This window comes from Pygocentrus nattereri, chromosome 11 (genome assembly GCF_015220715.1).
Source record: "Pygocentrus nattereri isolate fPygNat1 chromosome 11, fPygNat1.pri, whole genome shotgun sequence".
NCBI lineage: Eukaryota > Metazoa > Chordata > Actinopteri > Characiformes > Serrasalmidae > Pygocentrus > Pygocentrus nattereri.
The window spans coordinates 32,027,874-32,049,498 of record NC_051221.1 but is presented as its reverse complement, the minus strand read 5'-3'; the positions used below and the strand labels follow the sequence as shown (position 1 = coordinate 32,049,498).

The following is a 21,625-nucleotide window of genomic DNA, read 5'->3' as shown; positions in this document are numbered from 1 at the left end:
GCCTTTCTGTAAGGGGGTGTTTAGAGCCATTCAATTCTTCAGACGTCTGGTTTCTATCACCACCACTGTAAACAATTCTGACTCTCTACAAAGGAGTATTTCTCATCAAACCACTCTGAATGAATATGTTTACATTTTAATGATTTATTTATGCAGAAGAGTTGAAAAATTGGTGAAGTTCCACTTTATGCCAGTTTTTATTGCTTGGCCTTCATTCTTACAACTCTGACCACTCTTAAAATAGAAGATGGTGAACTGGTCATACAGATTAGTACAGACAATTAGTACTACACTGATAATGACAACACTAAATGGGATGAAGTTGAAAGAGCCAGAAAGAGACCTTTTAAACCCAGGCAAACCTGAGGCTGTGATGCTAAAACGCAGCTCTAGAAACATTTCCCCCAGGAGCCTCAGAGTGACTCAGAGAGGGTGTTAAGGGATTGCCCTTCATGTAGGCTACATCTCACTGCATGAATGAATGTGTGTGCCAAAGGGACAGCATGGCAGCTCTGTGACGGGGAGAGCGATAGCTAGGCGAGGTGGTTGCCAGCCTGAAGCGCTTGGCAGTGAAATGCCCATCTGATGCCAGCTGGAGCCTGTCACACGCAAGGCTGGGCACTACAGCTCAGAGTGGAGCTCCTCTCCTCTCACTGAGTGGGACAGAGCCACGCTGGAAACAGCAAGAAGCAGGACAGGCCATCCTTAACAGCACAGTCCAGTCTTCATTTCAGCCACGTTGACATCTTGATATCAGACACAGAGAGCTGGCTATAGTGAATAAGACAAGAGTAGCTATGGGTGGGTCAGTCTCTGAAGCTCTAAACGAACCCACAAAGTTCTCCATGAGTTCTGTATAAGAAGTACTGCACTTTCGTCAAAAACGGTTCAGGTTTAAGATCCACTTGTGGGCAACAATTTACATTCTCTTTAAAATGGTCATAATTACATTGTACTGACAGCAGGGTCTGGTTTGTCAGGGTCAGGAGCTCACTTACTGCCCGCTCACAATTTGTTTGTGGACACTAAGCTTGTGGGTTTAGACAAACCGAATTCCACAATGAAAATTCTTTAGTTTGACCAAACAGTGAACGCGTTTACATCTCAATAATCCAACTCAATAATGCAAATCATAATTGACTTTCTGGAATTATCTGATTATTCAAATGGTCACGTAAACAGCATACTCCGATTTCTTAGATCGGACTAAGGTCTAGAAATCCGATTGAAATATCCAAGAAAGAGAGCTGGATTTTAGCTCAGTAGTCAGATTTATTGGCGCATGTAAACTCTTAATCAGATTTATTTCAGATTTCTGCACATGTGCAAAAACAGACGGCGGTACCAGAAATAAGCAAACAGCGTTGCCGTGAAATGGCAGCAAAACTCTTTGGAGTGACACTGAAACCAACTACATGCCTGACGAAATGAGACATATTAAACATTAAATGCTTCATCTTACAGATAATGTATGGTCATATTTTTACGTAAAATGGCGTGTTATTTAAAAAAAAAAAAGCCATGACATGAACTTTGAGTGTTACATTATGTTTGTCACATCTTCAGTGAGTTAAAAATCCAATTACTGTCTGACTCATGTTAACCCAGAGTTTCCCCATTACCTGATTAGTGCACATAAACGTGTTGATCAGTTTACTGACAAAACCAGATTTTCTGAAGCGGATTATTAAGAGCATATAAATGCAGTTAATGACATTAAACCACAAACCACATGAGATCATATGGTACATTAAAATAATCTATGCAAAAAAAAAAACTCCAGTAAAAGTCCTCTATTCTTTATTTATTATAAACTTAAAAGTACTGTCAAATAGTGAAATAGATGGTGTAGATACAAAAAAACATAATGGGCTAACTTTGTTGTCTGATTACAAAAAAAATGATTTAGTTAAAACTTAGAAACTTAATTTTTAATAATTCAGAACTTCTTTTGTTACTCATACATACTGGTTATGATCACTGGGCCAGTTCCTTATACAGCTCAGTGGTGGAGTAAAAGAGAAGGATAATTTACTTTAAAATACAGTAGAGGGAAAGTCTCAAATCTTAAAAAAATACCTTAATTAAGTACAGCTAATTATGGACATAATCAAAGCGGTATTCTTCTCGTCCAACTAGGTCACGAACCAAGTTACAAAAAAATCCAAATCCAGTCTGAGCTGGCTAAATCCACTACATCCTCAGGAAGGCCGCAAAAGAGCGAGAGCTGCCCACGTCAAACACCTGGCGAGCACGTACCACAAGGGCACTCTTTCCCGGTACACATTTCTCATAAACCACGTCACAGAACAGCAGGGGAAAGACACTAGGCCACATAGGACAAAGTCCAGCCCAAAAGATAACCATAGCACAGTGGGGCTGGCCACGCCAATGCATTCCACAGAACTGTAACAGCACTGCCTATGCTTCACTACATTCCCTTTAATATCAGTAACTCTATTTGTTAATGGCCCTATAATACAAGGTAATGGATGGGTGTGTGGGGTGGAGGGGGATACACACCCTAATGATAATGCTTCTGGGGCTATATATACACTGATTCCCCCCACAGTGCCGCCACTGCAGGGGGGCATTAACTCTGCTCTTCAAAGGGAATAACAACATTCAGGAAATGAGTAAGTACAGGGGTGGGATGCTGGGATATTATTCTTAGATATTATAAGATACGCACTAAAATAATAATGGAAAAAATTATTATATACAATACAACTGTAATGCATAGTAGTGAGAGAGCGGCAGGTTTGTTGAGGGCTCATATCACAATAGGTTTAATCAGAGAGAGAGAGAGAGAGAGAGAACGTTTGAAGATGGCATACTTTATCATGATCGGGAAACCACATTAAAGATTAGATGAGACGGAACTCAAATAGAATAAGCTCCACATGTTCATAGACACTTGTGATACCTACAGGAGAGGTCTTAGACCTTGATGTCGAACAATGAAATATAAACATGACATCTCAGAGTGGCAGATGCTCCTCGGGACTAAATCTCAGCACTGTGTCTCTTTAACACTCATCAAATGTCTGTCTGATTGCTGTTACCCTCCACATGACTTCATGCAATAGCAAAGAGTATCTCTCCAAAAATCAAATGTTGATTAGACATTACTGCCCTTCAAAAGTAAATCACTGATAATCACAGTTTTTAATAAAATATAACCAATTTTGTGGCAGGAAATGTTGAAAAACATTCAAATAGGTTCTCAATATGTGTCCGGATTAATGAACAGAGACGTGTCCCCAATAATCAAGCAAAATGAGAAAGCTGTATAACATTAGAAATTAAGGTGCTCTAAAAATAACTGTGTGTGTTCTTGTCTTGCTATACTTGTGAAAAAAAATCCATCCTCACAATGATAGAAAAATAAGCCATTTTTCTCAAGTGATGACATTTTGCTGGCCCTCACTCGAACATTTTTTGTTTTAATGACAAATTAAATATTTTTTTTAAAAACTAAAAGAGCAGAAATATTGCCTTTTGGATGAGGTCAGGGTTAGGTGTACATGTATTATTATTTTGCTAGAGTAATAGAAAAATCAACAGAAACCTATTGAAGTCCCCACAAGTATAACAGGACAAGTGTGTGTGTGTGTGTGTGTGTGTCTCTGTCTCCATATGGTTTATCATGTCACAAATTCCTATTGATCCCAAAATGCTGAATAATTGATCTAAAAAGGTTTGATCTCTAATTTACAATTTTAAAACCCCCAAAGTAGCATATAAAATGACCTAAGCTATTAACATGACACATTTAAGCATATTTATTATTTATTTATTTACTTACTTTTTACTTCAGCTTCTTATAAAATGTTTGTCCATTTTCATTTTGTAAATGACTCCATGTTTTGCTTATGAATTGCAAATAAAAATAAACTTAAAGTTGCTGAAACAAATAAAGTTGATGCATTTCAAGTGATTCCACACTTCTGAATAGTAGTGTAGATATTATTATAATAATATGAATCCCAATGTAATAAAGTGCATTCATTCTGAGTTACAATAAGGAGAAACATCTTCCACTCCAAAAGCTCTGATTTTATATTTCCTTTTCACAGACAAAGGGCTGAAAATAAAGGATCCTAGGCTGATGCTCTGACTCTGAAACCTTTGAAACAGACACTCTGATACAGCCTGACACAAGACTGTTCCCTAGACAAAACTTATTCCTAAGCCTGGACTGAGAAGGTTTTTCAGTGGTCACTCACCTTATACTACAGTTTAGCCCAAGAGCAGACTGGATCCATGTTTGAAGAAGCTATCTATACAAGCTTTAAAATAAGTGAGAGTTAGACCAGGTCTGGATGGGCTTTCAGCTTACATAACTCTGCTTTAAGACACGGCAATAGACCTGGTTTTGACAGCCTCTGACTAGACTGTCAGAGCTTGAAGTTATAAGCACTTGGGTGAAGCCCAGAGGCAAGGTGTTGCAAAGCATTAGTAAATGTGAAACCACAGCCAGGAACCCGGCTGCGATGGGCAACATGGTCAGAAGTGCGTCTGACAGACAGTTTGCATAACCTGTTATACATTACCTGGAAACCACAGGATGGTGTTATCACAGGAAAAAGCAGCAGGAGCAGAAAATAGACATGTCTCTAGGCCCCCCAACAGCCAAAACATATTTACGTCTGTATTACAGCTATAGATATTTAAGGCATGGTAATGAAGGAAATATTGATGAAATGGTGTTGGCCTCCATCATCATGGTCATCAGGGTGGAATGGAGAGTGAAGAGAAATGTGGTGAGGGGCAGGCAGGGATGTGTGGCTCTTCCTGCTGGGTTAATGGCCACCTGGGCTCCCAAAGGAAACATCCTGCTGGAAGACTGGGACTTGGCTCAGCACTACGGATGAATATTTTAAGCGTGTATGGTTCAAACGTGTGTTTTTAAAAGAACAGTATTTTTAAAATAATAGTAATTTAAATATCCCAATGAGAAAAACTCATTGACACTGTACAAGTGTCATCCTTATATATATGAAGATACTCATATATTAAAAAAAAATGTCCCTACCCTGCACCAGGATCTGCACAGGTGGTCTCTCTCTCAGCTATGAAACACTGCTATAATAACCTGACCACCTCTCATTCTGCTCCAGTGCTGTGTGCTGCTGTAGCTGATGCTACTTTGCATTCTTTCCATGCTAGACAGCTTATCTAGTGTAGCCAACCGGTCATCTCTTTAAGCAAACATACTCCCGCTCAGTCACTCCCTAGCCCCCCTCCCTCTCTCGCTTCTCTCTCCTCTCCATTCCCTCCATCTCTCAAAATTCCCCTCAGCCCAGTCCAGCTCATCAGCACCAATTCACAGCCTCAGTGACGTCTGATTGCTCATTGATGCAGTAGCAGTGGGCTGTGGAATCACTACCTGTGTGAGACACGAGCAGGCCTCAAGAAAAATCCAATCCCAGTCAAGAGATTTGGTGTGAACAGGTTTTTGCCTGTAATCTTTAAGATATATAGCGTACAGAGACACAGAGACAGAGATATACTGGAGCACAAATGCTCCTCCTGCTCTTCAAAACCAACCACAGGATGAACACTTAAGACATTTACCATTTAAACTGCATTTAATCCACACGTAATCCTCTGCCACTGCTGTAATTACTGCATGAAAAAGAGACATTTCTAAAACTACTATCACTTTCTGTAACTTAGGCTGAAGTTATGGTGTCAGCCCAGCTGCAGAAGTGAAAAGCTTTCACACCTTGTCCTCAGTAGCAGTCGCAGCATGAGACAACTATACACACACACACAAAGACAAACAGAAACACACAAGTTATCCACACATTTAAAAATGTTAACTAAGTGCTAGCCATCTCAACAAGACCAAAGATTCCTATTAACCTCAGGGAGAAAAATAAGATGAAAGAACCTACACAGTAAATAGATCTTTTACTAAAATGTTTGAAAGTACCTTAGAACAAGACAGTCCTTTTAAAGGGATTATGAATGGCTATTAATTAAGTCATAAACAACATTTACATTACAAGCAGCTATTAAACCTAAATACAGCAGAAAGAGCACCAGTGACATGCCGCATGCAAAATAGTGAGCTCAATATTAAATATACTGTTAAACCTCAGGTCTTGCCGATTACTGATCTTACTCGGTCTTCTCCATCTGTCAACACTAAACCTCTAACAGCTCACTGTCGCCCTTTTTATTAACACATTATAACTGTTTAGTCATGATTTTACAGGTGATGGTGACCTAATTAATAACCACCAATAAATTTTAAACCAATCATAAACCATTTAAAAGGATGTTTGAACTCTTAGGATTCTATCTAGACCACTGTCTCAATACAGTCCTTGGAGCCCACCAGACAACTCTACCTTTTCGGTCTGACCTAGCCTGCTGGAGTCTGGAATTGAGCAAAGATGTGGAAACTTCAGGTGGGCTACATGAATCGGGTTGAAAAATACTGAACAGAACATTATACTTTGGGCCTCCAACACAAAATGTTTAGGCATGCCTGGTGTAGAATATCTTGATCTCATTATGAAAATTATGCCCTTATTAGTTCAACAATCAAAACATAATAAATTAAGGTTATGTATAGAGAGGACGAGAACACACTGAAAAGTCCGATCTACCTCTGAGGGATTTTTAAGTGGTATAAAAGTCTAATTTTCAGATTTCTAAACCTTTAGTCAGAAAGAGGGAGACCTTTTTAGGACTGGACCTCTGCCTGCAGCACTGAAGCATTAGGCTTTGAAAAGCTATTAACCTGGGAAAGAGTGGAGCCTTTCCAGCATGAACATTAAAGACAACTCTCCTCCTTTATCAGGACTCTGGTGAGCCTTTCTCTCCTTTTCTCTCTCCCCTGACAAACAAGCATGATAAACTAGTGCACAGCTAGGGAGAGCTTGTTTTTGTTCCCTTTGTAGCTAGTGCTGCAAGTGAGAAAACAAAAGCTCTGAAGAGAGCCATTACTTGCTCTCCGCTTCAGCTGCCATGCAGCAGGTAATAACAGAGCAGAACATCTGGGGGACTACAAAACCCTCAAGGACTTTCACAAACCGGACTTCAAACCCCATGAGACTCTGCTCTGGCCTGCACTGTCTCCCCCTGCGCTTTTATGTGGTGAAGGAGAGCATGTTACTAACAACTTGTTGAACCTTTAGTCACAGTTATCATCGACTATAACAAAAGCATGAAGTTACTCCATTATTTTTCACTGAAACAAGTGAAAAACTTTAGGTTTGTGTCTTTTTATGAATTAAAGCTATTGTTGCAAGAGCGCTTGTGTTGCAGAGATCTTGTACAATTTTGTACAATAACTTGACATTGAAACAAACAGAGAAAAGCAAGAAATGCAGACTCAAACCTGTCGATACAGAGAGTAAATTGACTGTAAACACAACTATGTAACAGTAATTAATGAAGTAATTGTCATTATATAAGGATAATTAAATGGTTTCATTCCAAAATGTAGACTCATTTGTAACAATTCTGGACATTACAAATTACTGAAAAGAGCAAAGGTTGATGCAATAATATAACGGAATACAGGTAGTAATCATCATTATATAGCATTGATATTTCTTGTGAGCATAAAGCCCACCTCCAATATCGTACGACAGTGTTTTAGGGCCACTGTTCATAAAAATGAAAATAGCAGACTTTGAGACTAAAGTTGTAAAATTTTGAGAAAAAAGCTGCATAGTATGATATTTTGAGAATAAAGCAGTACTATTTAGAGAAATGAAGTCATGGAATTACGCCATTAAAATGGCATTAACACCAGGATATGTTGGAATATTGTGGCCAAAGGGTTTGATAGGGAAGGCAGCACCTGTTAAAATAAGGAGTGTTGAGATGCTCGAGTTATGCTTTCATATCAATTTCACCCATAGACAAAATACTGTCTCCCTGTCTCTCCTGACATATCAGCACCAGATCTATCAGTATAACGGCTGAAACTGCTGTGTGCGAAGCTTGGTTTATTTAGAATAAAGAGCCAGACGGAGTTGGAGGAAACTTTGTTTTGTTGAAGGAGAATTGCAGGCAGTGACCATCTACACGGCTATCAGTGGCTACATCTCTGTGCCATTCACAGAGAGCATGAAGTTTCACAGACAATGAGAATGATAAATCACAATGATAGATCCACAAGGAGACAGGAGTGTGTAGAACTTCGGCGCACCACAGCAATCAAGACCCCAACGCATTATGGCAGCCCCCCTAAAGTTACACTTTATCCTCAAAATATTAGGTTTTTTTCCCTTGAAATATTACGTCTTTTTTCTCTAAATATCATTTTTTTCTCAAAATAGTACAACTTTTTTTTTTTAAGTCTACTATTTTTATTTTTTAATTAACAGTGGCCCTGAAACAGCCACCATAACGTACGTCAAGAAAAAAGGAAATTCTTGAAAGTGGTCTATATAGCATTTTGGAAAATCCTTGAGTTATGTATTGTAAATCTGAACATCAGCCATGTCTCTGGAGCCCTACAGAGTAAGCATTTAATATTTAAAACTACTTTAATTATGCATCTCCCCAAGTAATTACATTTAAAGAATAATGTAATGCAAACTGGCAACAAGACGTCTGGACTTCAAAGCTATAAGAGTGTTAAATGCATTTAATTTCCCATAATGCCAGAACCACACTAGTGCCAAGAACCTTTAGCAGGAGGTCTGAGCTGCAGCAATTCCTCTGCCACTTCCTCGCTCTCTCACACACAAGCGAGTGTAAGAGAGGTGCTAATATACAGCTGAGCGGTGTAAATGAGAGACTACAGACTGTGCTAACGAACAAGGGAATTTTAATTGGAGTTTGAGTTGTAGAGCCTCTAAAAGCTGAACTAATGCGTGTGCCTGGAGACCCCCAACGTAGCAGCCAGAGACACACACAGCAGCGAGGAGCAGACTTCACACACTGCAATCAATGCAGTGCCACTCACACCTCCCATGTGCTGTCGACGTGTGAGAACATGTGCTTGTGCTGCGTCTGCAGAGATGCATGTGAGAGTGTGTCAGTGCGTCGGGTGACAATGACAATGAGACAGAGAAGGAGAGAGAGAGCGGTAGAAAGAGATAGTAAGAGAAAGATTGGGTTTGTGCATGTGTAGCACAAAGAGACCATCTCCTATGTGAGCTAAGCGTGTGCCTGCATCCAAATCTGCCTGTGTCAATTCATTCCAACAAGAGCATACCAGAATCAGCCATACTGCTCCACAACACCCAGACACTGTCATTCCATTAAAAAGAACCATCACACTAACCCTCAGAAATGTTGGAGCTGGGTTAAGGGTTAACCAAAGCAGGAAAAATATTCTTAAAATTAAATGTATAATAAAGGGCCCATAACCTACATTTTTCTTGTATTTTAGCTTTTCCTTTGAGGTTCACTTACAACAGTTATGCGCTTTTATGTACCAAAAATAATTGTTCCACCTCTCATCGTCCCTTAGAATTAAACAGACTCTTTTTGTTACTGTGCCTCTAAGACTGACATAAGACACACAAGCTCGGCTCTGTTTGGCCGTTCTGTATTGCACCTCATTCAAAAAGCACTGAAAAGTTTGAATGGGCAAAAGTAAACTTATCGACTGAATGGGTGAATAAATGTAAATGTGTTGGTTCTTGTGACATCACAGAAACAATGAATTCAAAGTTGGCTGTTTTTGCAGCTTAGTTTCCGTCTATGGACGGTTTCATTTTGAAACTTAAACGATGCTCACATATTACTTTAAAGAACTTTATTTAAAAAAAGAGTGAGGGAATTTTGTTTTTCCATGATATGGGCTCTTTAAAATAAAAGCAATTTATTCCAACAAATTTTGGACCAATTTTGTTGGTCCATTCACTACAAATTCTTCACATAGAGTAATAGATAACTGGTATTTTCAAACTCTCAAAAATAATAATGTAGAATCATATCGCTATTGGCAGACATGCATTTAAAAAAATGACAAGCACTGGATAGGTTTAGATTTGACTGATATTTAAAACTATTATTTGATAACATGTTTATTGTACTCCGGAAGAGCAGAATGTTTAGGCGACACTGAGCTATTGTGATAAAGTTTGCATTTTTTGCATTTTACCTTATAACCCTATAGAAATAAATATTATATTTCTCCATTATAGTAATACAGATGAACTTACTCATAATTTCAGCATTGTATAAATGCACATTCGTCAGCAAGTTGATGAACTGTACTTGCAATCATCAAGGTATATTCATCCCTTCAGTTAATCGTTCATGCTGGCAGTGATTGCCTTTGAGTGATAAACAGTGACTGTGCTGGGCTTCAGTGAAAGCAGTGCATAGCTGGCAAGTGTGAAGGCAGCTCTTACCCAGGTCCAGGATGATGAGCTGGGCGCTGGCCTGAATATTCCCAGCCTCGTTCTCAGCCAGGCACTGATAAAAGCCCTCATCAGACCTCACCAAGCCCAGCACCTGCAGGTTGTTCTGATTCTGTGGCAGAAACACACACAAATAAGACAATTATAAACAGTATCAACTCATCATCCTAAGACTGGCTGCCAAATAAAAAGCTGCCAAAACTGGCTTTTTACAAAATGAGTGAGAAGAATTTGTCACAGAACGAGGTCAAGATCAGTCAGTGTTATCTATACAAAGGCACAGATGTTCTGATATGCACTCTCTCAAACACAAGCTCATCAATTGAGTGTTTATTTGACAGTGGCATGGACAAACACATACTGGTACTACAGAAAACATTACAGGAGTCTAGTTTATATGCCCTATAAATGGCAGAATATAAGAGGTATATGAGGCTTGGGCAGTATGACTATATCTATTACTATTGTGCTACATTCTAATGCTTTTCTGAGCATATCGTGAATATTGTCAGTACTTCTAGAACACTCTCCAGCTGCATGTTTCACTACAAAGAGAGCATAATGAGTTCTGTTTAACTGGATTTAGCACAACACATGAAATGTTAGACAAAAATCACTGTATTCAGTTTCTGATAGTATTTCATAAATGGCACCACTGATTCTTATTTGCCTGTTACAACTTATCAGATGACTAAAAATACATATTGTGACATGGGTATCGTGAAAATTTCTAGTAGTGTTATATTTTGCCGTATTGTCCACCCCTATTCTGTATACAGGTATAAATTCAGGCCTAAATTTAAAAGGATTTCCTATTGGAAATTAATCCAAATCAAGTGGTAAATAGCAGTTCACATAGTATTTAGTCCAACATATAAATCAGTTCAGAAAGCAGCCCTTAGAACATTGTTAACAGGACGCTTTGGTCTCACCACTATTTTGAAGTAATCACTGGGGATGACGGCATCTCCGTTCTTCAGCCACTTCACTGTGGGGGCAGGTGAACCTGTGACTTCACACTCAAAGATGATATCCATGGCCTCATGGGCGTACATATTTGAGGGTTTCTTGAGGAATCGAGGAGGAACTGGAAGAGCCAAAGAAAATAGGAACATTTAAAAAAAAAAAAAAAAAAAAAGCTGAATTGACTACAAGTCAGACATAGCAAAAGAGAAGAGACAACCAATTGCTTGTCTCATCAACTAAAGACAATGAATTGGCAACAATGTACAGAGAAAGGCTGACAATCTCTCATTCTTTACATATACAGCCAAGAATTCATTTTGGAGCAATAAAAGCAGAAATCAATAAGGTTTAGCTGCCTCCTACGCACAGTCAGCTAGAAAGAAAAAAAGAACGAAACAAAGCCAAGATAAGATGCATTCTACAGCTTTGACAGCTTTTGAACTCCGTGTCGCCAGTCAACATCAGCAGTAATGTATTGAGTGTTGATTTAAAGTGATAGGCCTGAAACTGATCCTGCTCTCCAGCAGCGTAACTCTGGATCTCTGTGGGCTCAGCCTGGACCGCATCCCTGTGCTGAGCTTTGCCTCACTGCTGAAATATGCACTCTAAAGCCTTGAAGGGACTGCTTTCAAATGGCAAATGAGACTAGTGAGAAGAAAAGCATTATTTCACAATGAGAGATGACACAATCTGATATTTGATAGCGCTGGAACTGGGAGCGTCGGGAGTGGAAGGGTGGAGGGATGGGGTGATGGGCATAATTTCAACATTAGGGCTTGGGGACTCACACAGAAGTGGGGCTGGCAAGCTGCTCTAATTCAAAGAGGTGCTTTAAGAGGATTATGACAGGGTTATAAATGAAATGCCTACATTCTCTCAACATGTACTTGCATGTACACTGCTAGGCTGTATGTGTCTAAAGGGGAAATTTTTAAGTGCAACCCAAACACATATTTAGAATGTGTATTTAACAAGATTCAGAGATCAGAAAACACTATTCTCTGATACAGTACATGATTATAAGATGCACAGGCATTTATCAGGAATTCTTCTTGGTTTGGAGGCACAGAACAAAACATTTAGAAAAAACAGACAGCACTAAGAACGTAAATGACTGAGTACTGTCTAATAAAGAGGTTTTCGATGCTAGACATGAAAAAATAATCATTTCATGTCATTTCCAATCAGCTACAATTCCTATCTGTATATTTTTTAGGTTTATCATACAAGTTGAAAAATGTTAAAATTGTATGCACGACAGCATGATAGGCACATGATTCTGCATGATAGGCTAACTGGAAAAATTAACCTCTCCTTGGATCACCACCTTATCGTGGTGGAGGGGTTTGCGTGCTTGAATGATCTTAGGAGCTATGTTGTCTGGAGCAAAAGCTCCTGGTAGGGTCTCCCATGGCAAACTGGTCCTAGGTGACAGGTCAGACAAAGTGTGATGCATAATAACCCCTATGAAGTCACAAAAACGGGACTTGTGTACCCTGCCCGGAACAGGGTTACCGGGGCCCCACCCTGGAGCCAGGCCTGGGGGAGGGGCTCGCCAGCGAGCGTCTGGTGGCCGGGCATTTACTCATGGTGCCCGGCCGGGCCCAGCCCGAAGGAGTTACATGAGTCCCCCCTCCCATCGACCCACCACCAATGGGAGGGGCAGTAGTAGGGGTTCAGTGCGTTGTGGATCGGGCAGTGTCCGAAGGCGTGGGCCTTGGCGTTCTGATCCTCGGTTGCTGAAACTGGCTTTTGGAACTTGGCCTGAGTTGGTGCGCGAGGTTGAGAGATACCGGCTAGATATAGTCGGGCTCACCTCAACACACAGCTTGGGCTCTGGGTCCAATCTCTTTGAGAGGGGCTGGACTTTATTCTTTTCTGGAGTTGCCCATGGTGAGAGGCGGCGGGCAGGTGTGGGCTTTCTCATAGCCCCTCGACTCGGTGCCTGTATGTTGGGGTTTTCTCCGGTGGATGAGAGGGTAGCTTCCCTACGCCTTCAGGTTGGGGAACGGGTCCTGACTGTTGTCTGTGCTTATGCACCGAACAGCAGTTCAGAGTACCCAGCCTTCTTAGAGTCCTTGGGAAGGGTGCTTGAAAGTGCTCCTCCTGGAGACTCTATTGTCCTACTGGGGGACTTCAACGCTCACGTGGGCAATGACAGTGAGACCTGGAGGGGTGTGATTGGGAGGAATGGCCTCTCTGATCTGAACCCGAGTGGTGTTCAGTTTTTGGACTTCTGCGCAAACCACAGTTTGTCCATCACGAACACCATGTTTGAACACAAGGATGTCCATAAGTGCACATGGCACCAGGACACCCTAGGCCGCAGTTCAATGATTGACTTTGTAGTCGTGTCATCGGACTTGCGGCCATGCGTTTTGGACACTCGGGTAAAGAGAGGAGCTGAGCTGTCAACTGATCACCACCTGGTGGTGAGTTAGATCAGGTGGTGGGGGAAGATGCCGGTCAGACCAGGCAAGCCCAAACGTATAGTGAGGGTTTGCTGGGAACGTCTAGCGGAAGAACCTGTCAGATTGATCTTCAACTCACACCTCCGTCAGAACTTTGACCAGATATCGGGGGAGGTGGGGGACATTGACTCAGAATGGGCCATGTTCCGTTCCTCCATTGCTGAAGCGGCTGACTGTAGCTCTGGCCGTAAGGTAGTTGGTGCCTGTCGGGGCGGTAATCCTCGAACCCGGTGGTGGACACCCCAGGTGAGATGCCGTCAAGCTGAAGAAGGAGTCCTACCGGGCATGGTTGGCCTGTGGGACACCAGAGGCAGCTGGCAGGTATCGACAGGCCAAGCGATCTGCGGCTTCAGTTGTCGCCAAGGCAAAAACCTGTGTATGGGAGGAGTTTGGTGAGGCCTTGGAAAGTGACTTTAAGTCGGCTCCGAAAAGATTCTGGCAAACCGTCAGGCGACTCAGAAGGGGAAAGCAGTGTGCCACTAGCACTGTATATAGTGGAGATGGTGTGCTGCTGACTTCGACTGAAGATGTCATTGGGCGGTGGAAGGAATACTTTGAGGACCTTCTCAATCCCACTGACACGTTCTCCAGTGAGGAGGCTGAGTCTGGGGACATGGGAATAGGCTTGTCCATTACTGAGGGCGAAGTCGCTAAGGTAGTTAAAAAGCTCCTTGGTGGCAAGGCTCCAGGGGTGGATGAGATCCGCCCTGAGTTCCTCAAGGCTCTGGATGTTGTGGGGCTGTCTTGGCTGACATGCCTTTTCAACATTGCGTGGACATCGGGGGCGGTGCCACTGGATTGGCAGACTGGGGTGGTGGTGCCTCTTTTTAAAAAAGGGGACCGGAGGGTGTGTTCCAACTACAGGGGAATCACACTCCTCAGCCTCCCTGGCAAGGTCTATGCAGGGGTACTGGAGAAGAGAGTCCAGCTTATAGTCGAACCTCGGATCCAGGAGGAACAGTGCGGGTTCCGCCCTGGTCGTGGAACACTGGACCAACTCTTCACCCTCTCCAGGATTCTGGCGGGTTCATGGGAGTTTGCCCAACCAGTCCACATGTGCTTTGTGGATCTGGAGAAGGCATTCGACTGTGTTCCCCGGGGTATTCTGTGGGAGGTGCTTCGGGAGTACGGGGTACATGGCTCTTTGCTACGAGCCATTCAGGCCCTGTACAAACAAAGCTGGAGTTTGGTTCGCATAGCCGGCAGTAAGTCAGACTCGTTCCCAGTGAGAGTTGGACTCCGTCAGGGCTGCCCTTTGTCACCGATTCTATTCATAATTTTTATGGATAGAATTTCTAAGCGCAGTCAAGGGATGGAGGATGTCCTGTTTGGTGACCTCAGGGTCACATCGCTGCTGTTTTGCAGATGATGTGGTCCTATTGGGGACATCAGGCCGCGAACTTCAGCTTTCGCTGGAATGGTTTGCAGCCGAGTGTGAAGCGGCTAGGATGAGAATCAGTACCTCTAAATCCGAGACCATGGTTCTCAGGCGGAAAAGGGTGGAGAGCCCTCTCTGGGTCAGGGATAGGCTCTTGCCTTAAGTGGAGGAGTTCAAGTATCTCGGGGTCTTGTTCACGAGTGATGGTACAAGGGAGCGGGAGATTGACAGGCGGATTGGTGCTGGGTCAGCAGTGATGCGGGCTCTTTACCGGTCTGTTGTGGTAAAGAAAGAGCTGAGCCATAAGGCAAGGCTCTCGATTTACCGGTCGATCTACGTTCCCACCCTCACCTATGGTCATGAGCTTTGGGTAATGACCGAAAGAATAAGATCGCGAATACAAGCGGCCGAAATGAGTTTCCTCGGCAGGGTGTCTGGACTCTCCCTCAGAGATAGGGTGAGAAGTTCAGTCATCCGGGAGGTACTCGGAGTAGAGCCGCTGCTTCTTCACGTCGAGAGGAGCCAGCTGAGGTGGTTCGGGCATCTGGTTAGGATGCCTCCTGGACGCCTCCCTCGGGAGGTGTCACAGGCGAGTCCACCTGGGAGGAGACCCCGGGGAAGACCCAGGACACGCTGGCGTGACTATATCGCCCAGCTGGCCTGGGAGGGCCTCGGAATCCCCCTTGGAGAGCTGGTGGAAGTGGCTGGGGAAAGGGAGGTCTGGGCTTCATTGCTTAGGATGCTGCCCCCGCGACCCGAACCCCGGAGAAGCGGAAGATAATGAATGGATGGATGGATGGATGGATGGATGGATGGATGGAAAAATGAACCCTTAAAAAAATAGTCGTATTCAGGACCACTTTGAGAGGACAAGAGCACAGCAATGTACCACATCGAAACACAAGAGAAACCGTTTCATCTGTGTTCTCAGAGAAGAAATGTGATGCACATTCACGTGCGAGAGAATCACATTGTCTGAAAATATAAAGAAGGACATGTTGGACAACGTCAGCTTTCATGAGATGCTGAGCCAAAGCTAGACTCAGCATCTTATGGCATTTATGTTCATTTAAACTTGGGCCAATAATAAGTGGTAGATACACAACTTTAGAATATTAAACTTTCAGCAGCTGATCATTATATACCACATTCATTTCATAGTTCTTACGTAGGGTATGGTTAAGAAGGTTTTGGGCCATTTACTTTATATACGTGCTTACAAGTACTATGTTTCACGGTAGACACAACACAACACTTGTATATGCATTAATATACAATTCAGTTGTTGTGTATATCAAGTACTTTATAGCGTTAAACATCTTAGAACTGTAACCTTTCTATGATGGATAATTTGATATGCTGCATCCTTGATTTTAGGCAATAACAATTAACTGCTGACAGCAATCAAAATAATTTTCCCTCTCTAAACAGAGCATATAACCATGTAAGGACAAATGTGCATGTACAGACAACATGTTTTAAAAGTATATAATGTGGGACAATAAAATGATGCTGATGCCATAGAACAAATAACTGTAACCAGGTTCTGAATTTACCCCACTGCCCACCAAAGAAAGCTGCCATGAAGCACAGTAAGATTCACAGTGAAGTTTTGAGCATAGCTGCACACAGATGTTTACTAAGATGGTAACATCTGTAATTTTCAATTTCCAGAGCCCTCTGAAATATGTCTTCTGATCTAGCAAATCCACCTCTTATAAAACAGAACTCCTTCATGTGAATGGCCTTTATCCACTTTAGAAATGACCTCCTATGCCTTCCGACTTCACTTTAAGTACACCCAAACTGTTAATAACATGTCAGCGCGTTGCAGAGGAAGACATGAAAGAAGGGGACACTACATAATTTAGAGCTTATCCAGAGCTTGCTGCTTAAAGACTTTAAAAACACCTTTCATCCCCTCAGAAATCCCAGTGTCACTGAAAAGAGAATGTCAGCAATGTGATCATTATATTAAGTGGTTAAAAAATAAAATCTCTTCGCTGAAGCTAGAAGATGCTCTCTACTCAGAAAAGACAGCACATGCTCTCAATCTGTACTTTTATTAATAATATATTCACTTTTGCTGCTGCTATATGGTGCATTCAGAAATGCACTTCTTATGGCCTAAAGCAGAAAGTGCACTGCTCCACGAAACATGAAATGCTCAGATACATAAACACCTGAACATGATTTTGATTCTGCTCAAATACAGCACACTGAACATGATGGTGGAATCAGAAGCCCAGAAGAGTCCAAACAATGGCTCCAAATCATGCATTTCTAAGGCTATTAGAACTGAGCTTTCTATGCTCCGCCCAGCAATGTGTTCTTTAATGGAATCTGAGTAGATTAAACAAGCTTCACAAAACGTTCAACCTAATGGGGGGCGGGGATCACATTCAATCTAATAAGAAATTAAAGGGCACAGCTCAACAAGTCTTAATGAATACACCTAAATTTAGAGCGTGTTATTAATTTCAAAGTATATTTTCTATGCATATGAAAGGTCACACTGTTTGGTTTGATCAGACATAGTTTGTTGTGTAATTGAGTTAACATTAGTGGGGTGGCAAACTCACTCATCATTTTTCACCTGTCTAGTTTTGTCATTTGTCATTTGCGTACATCAAATAAACATTGATAAGGCAGTGCACATACAGTGAAAGCACACCAATTCCACCACCATCTGTGTAGTTTTAAATAAGGTAGTGCACTGTGTTGCTGAAGACACCAGAATGTAATGATTTAATGAGCTATAGAGGGAAAAGAAAGTGGAAAGAAAAGCTAGTTTTTCATGACTAGCCAGCTTTCCATGTGCTTGGCCAGCAGCTTTGGGTCATACAGTTATAAGGGTCTGGCCTCCAAGTCAAGAAGCTACGTACCTACTCATCTACTAGTTAACAGTGCGAATGGCTTTTAATATTTAGCAAATTCCAGCAGCATCTAATGTACATATAGCTGAAAGTGCGAATGTGATAAAGAGATGCATGTATTGTACTTGTATGAGACAAATAATGTGTGAAATCTGGACATGAAACAACATTCAGCATCGCTTTTGTGAGGATCAAAGAAGTTGCTCTGTGCTTACATACACTCGGCTTTATCTTGTTAGGATTCGAAAGCAATTTTGACATCTGTGTATAATGTTCAGTTTCATTTTCATCATTTCAGTCAGTAAAAAGCATTGGCTCGATCATCAGGAGATGGCAGGATTTATCTCTGGTGATGCTACAGCCTTCTGTGGCCAGGAGTCCAAGAGAGCACAATTGGCCTCACTCTCTGCCACATCACTCATAGCGATGTTAGTTTTATCCTACCTCTAATTAATGTGTAATATGTGCGGCTGACAGAATGGTACAAGTGCAAAACATACACAAGTTCTGTGCAATATCTGTAATTATTACTGTGCGTCTTATATCTTAGTCAGGCGTCTGTTAGCTGATGTAACAGATCTGGTGGTTGGCGCTTTCATTCGAGCATGTTCTGCTGTCCAATGACCTTGAGTGAGCATTAGTTTGAAAAGATACGGTGGGGCTTCACAGGTCTCGGACGAAGCCTGTGCTTGCCTTTGTCCTCCTTGCGCTTGTGGTATCATATGATTGGGGGATTCCTAACCAGTGGGTGGAACTGGAGAAGAAAAATCCAAAAAGTGAAGGGACATCCCAGAACAATCCTCGCATTGTTAATCTATAAAATATGTATATAAAATCATCTAAAATGGTTTAATTTGTAGAACATATTCATAAATACACTATATATATATATATCTCACAGTATATCTATGATTTCTGACTGCTGTGGTGTATGTGTTTTTTGCTATAATGTCCACTAATACGTTTTGATTAGTAGCAACAACACAGTCTCTGCTGTGTACACATCTCTGCAGCGAAGAATTTTAAGCTCAACATAATGTAGTGAATCTGAACAACGGTTACGACAATTTCTTTTTAGGTTGAAAGTGATTTGGGACATTCGTGGGTGGAATGTGGATCAGTCAATCGAATGTTCATTAACCATCATTATAATCACAGCCGTTTGTTATGATAAACCATGCAGGGTAGTAATAAATTGATTTCATTCACCTGTTCCATCTATATCAGCCACTCCTAACGCTACGCTAGTTAAACAGCAGCTTCTCAGTAAACGAGAGCTCCTGCAAACATAAACATCCGTCAAGCCCCGGCAGGCATGCTGATCAGTCTCTGATGTTCTTGTTTTGAGTGTTTTATGAGCAGATCCCAGATCCCACAGCTCAACAAAGTGCATCCCAGAGTATCTGTGACTACATTACTGAAGAGCACATTTGTCTCAATTAATGAATGCAATCATGCTGTCATTCAAAACTATTCGCAATTACCATTTTTATCACAACCGTGTCTGCATCCCAAACGTCTACTGTAGGCAGAGCTTTGTGCTCGAGAGAGGCAGGAAAAGAAAAGCTTCTTTCTGTCTGTCAGTACCCAAATCACATCTGCCTTCTCTCCTGGGGAGCCAGCTTCCGCAGCACAGAGACAAACAGATCCAACCGTGCGTCAGTCTTTATAATAGAATGACTAAAAAAGGCCTTGGAAATATAAAAGCGCAGGAAAATATCATCAGAGTCATGTCCCGAGAGACCTCCATCCGCCTATCTGTGAAGAAACCAGCAGGAAGGGTCACAAAAAAAGTGAAAACATCACACCTCAAGTCAGGAAGGTGACAGACGAGGTGATACACACCTACTCATAAGCACAACTGTGTGAGGGGAAAGTGAATCAGTCTCTTTCACAGTTTTCTATTTCTGAGTCTGTCACATAAAACTAACACTTGTCGCTGATGCCTCAGCTACATTCACATCTCTTGCAGGTACAAAGAAAAGGCTGAATCACACAGCGTCCATATTAAACTTTTATATGCCTGAGCCTGGCCCAGCAATCAAACTTTTATTGTGTAAGTAGGCCTCCACTCAGAGACATGAGGGACATGGATCAAAGCTAAACCCATTCCAATTCTCAGACTATAGTAACAAACACGAGAGCAACACACTGTCACCATCTAAACCGCCCTCACCATACTCTCTGAAAGTACCGCACTGATAAAACTGACCTATATTTCTAACCGTGCTGGGTTCCTCCATTAACATTTGCAACCTGTGTTTATTTTAGAACATACTTGCTCTATTAAACCTTTTGAAGCATGTGAATTCTCTAATGCTCTGTGAAGATTAGCAACACTATGAGAAGATTGAGGGAAGTAAACAAGCAATAGGGAGACTTGCTTTGAAGTCTGCGTCGACACAAACAGCTGAAGAACAGGTACTTAACCCTGAAATGCATATAGACTATCTGGCCAAAAGTTTGTGGACACCTGCTCATCCAATGTTTCCTTGCAAAATCAAGAGTATTAAAAAGAGCTTATCCCTCTCTGTGCAGGAAGTGTCTTTCCTCTTCAGGGAAGGCTTTACACTAAAAGCTGGAACACTGCTGTGAGAATTTGATTGCTTTCAGCAGCGGGAGCAGTAGTGAGATCAAGTAGTAATGTTAGATGATTAGTTCGCATTCAAAAATGCCACTAACTCATCTCAAAAGGTACATCTGAACTTCTTTGCAATGAGTGCACATTAATGCAGCTGAATTCATTAATAGAAATGGTGTGCACAAACATTTGGGCATAGTGTATACAGTAGCAATCAGAAGTTTGGACACTCTGTATCTGACTGTGTGCCTTTCACACTCCTTTCAATTTTTTTATTCCATTGAAAACAACTTTGCTTGAGAAGTGAGTAATCTGTCACTCAGAACTTCAATGAAAGTTGGAAATGGTTATTTTATCCTAATTACAATAATTCCACTTTCTCACTGTGTGATCTGTGAGGTAGTAGAGTTTTTGAGTAGACTGAGCCTGAGCCTACTTTTGAGAGTTTGATTCCAAGTGATGCTGCAACCTTCACTCAGTGCAGTGCTTTTTAAAGGACATCTTTACAAAAAAAGAAAAAGTGGTACTGTGCCATCCCTAATGTGCACATTACCAAAATACAAGAGGAGGAGTTTTTACCCTACATCAAACCCCAGACCGTAACTTCTAGACTGACAAAGCACTTCTTGTAAGTCACTCTGGATAAGAGCGTCTGCTAAATGCTGTAAATGTAAATGTAACCTAGACAGGATGCACACCTTGTACAGTGAGCTGTGCTTGCGTTTCTATGGTCTCATTGCCGTTGTCCGCCTGGCAGCTGTAAGTTCCAGCGTCGTTCTCTGTTAGGCTGGTGATCTGCAGGATGCCTCCACCAATCACAGCAAACCTCCCATCACTGCAAATAAACAGCAAGGTAGTCATTAAGGAGGGGAACATGTGCACTATTGAAACATTTAAAAGACACAAGGCGTGATATGTTCATATAATGGAACAAACTGTCAAAAGACACTATGAAAAGCCTTAAGCACAAACATCAACACTTATGAAGGCTTCTCTACTGCGAAATG

General features: G+C 41.7%; 1 protein-coding gene across 9 annotated transcripts in view; it reads right to left on the bottom strand.

The window, feature by feature from the left end:
- Positions 1–21,625, bottom strand: part of LOC108429463 (neogenin) — a 128,060-nt gene that overhangs the window by 27,049 nt on the left and 79,386 nt on the right. For all 9 annotated transcript variants that reach the window (XM_037542954.1, XM_017701205.2, XM_017701207.2 and 6 more), the window contains exons 5-7: positions 21,317–21,453; positions 11,279–11,433; positions 10,338–10,458 (exon numbers count right to left, since the gene is read on the bottom strand). In XM_037542954.1, coding sequence (XP_037398851.1) covers positions 10,338–10,458; positions 11,279–11,433; positions 21,317–21,453 — 413 coding nt within the window. The remainder of the gene's footprint in view (positions 1–10,337; positions 10,459–11,278; positions 11,434–21,316; positions 21,454–21,625) is intronic.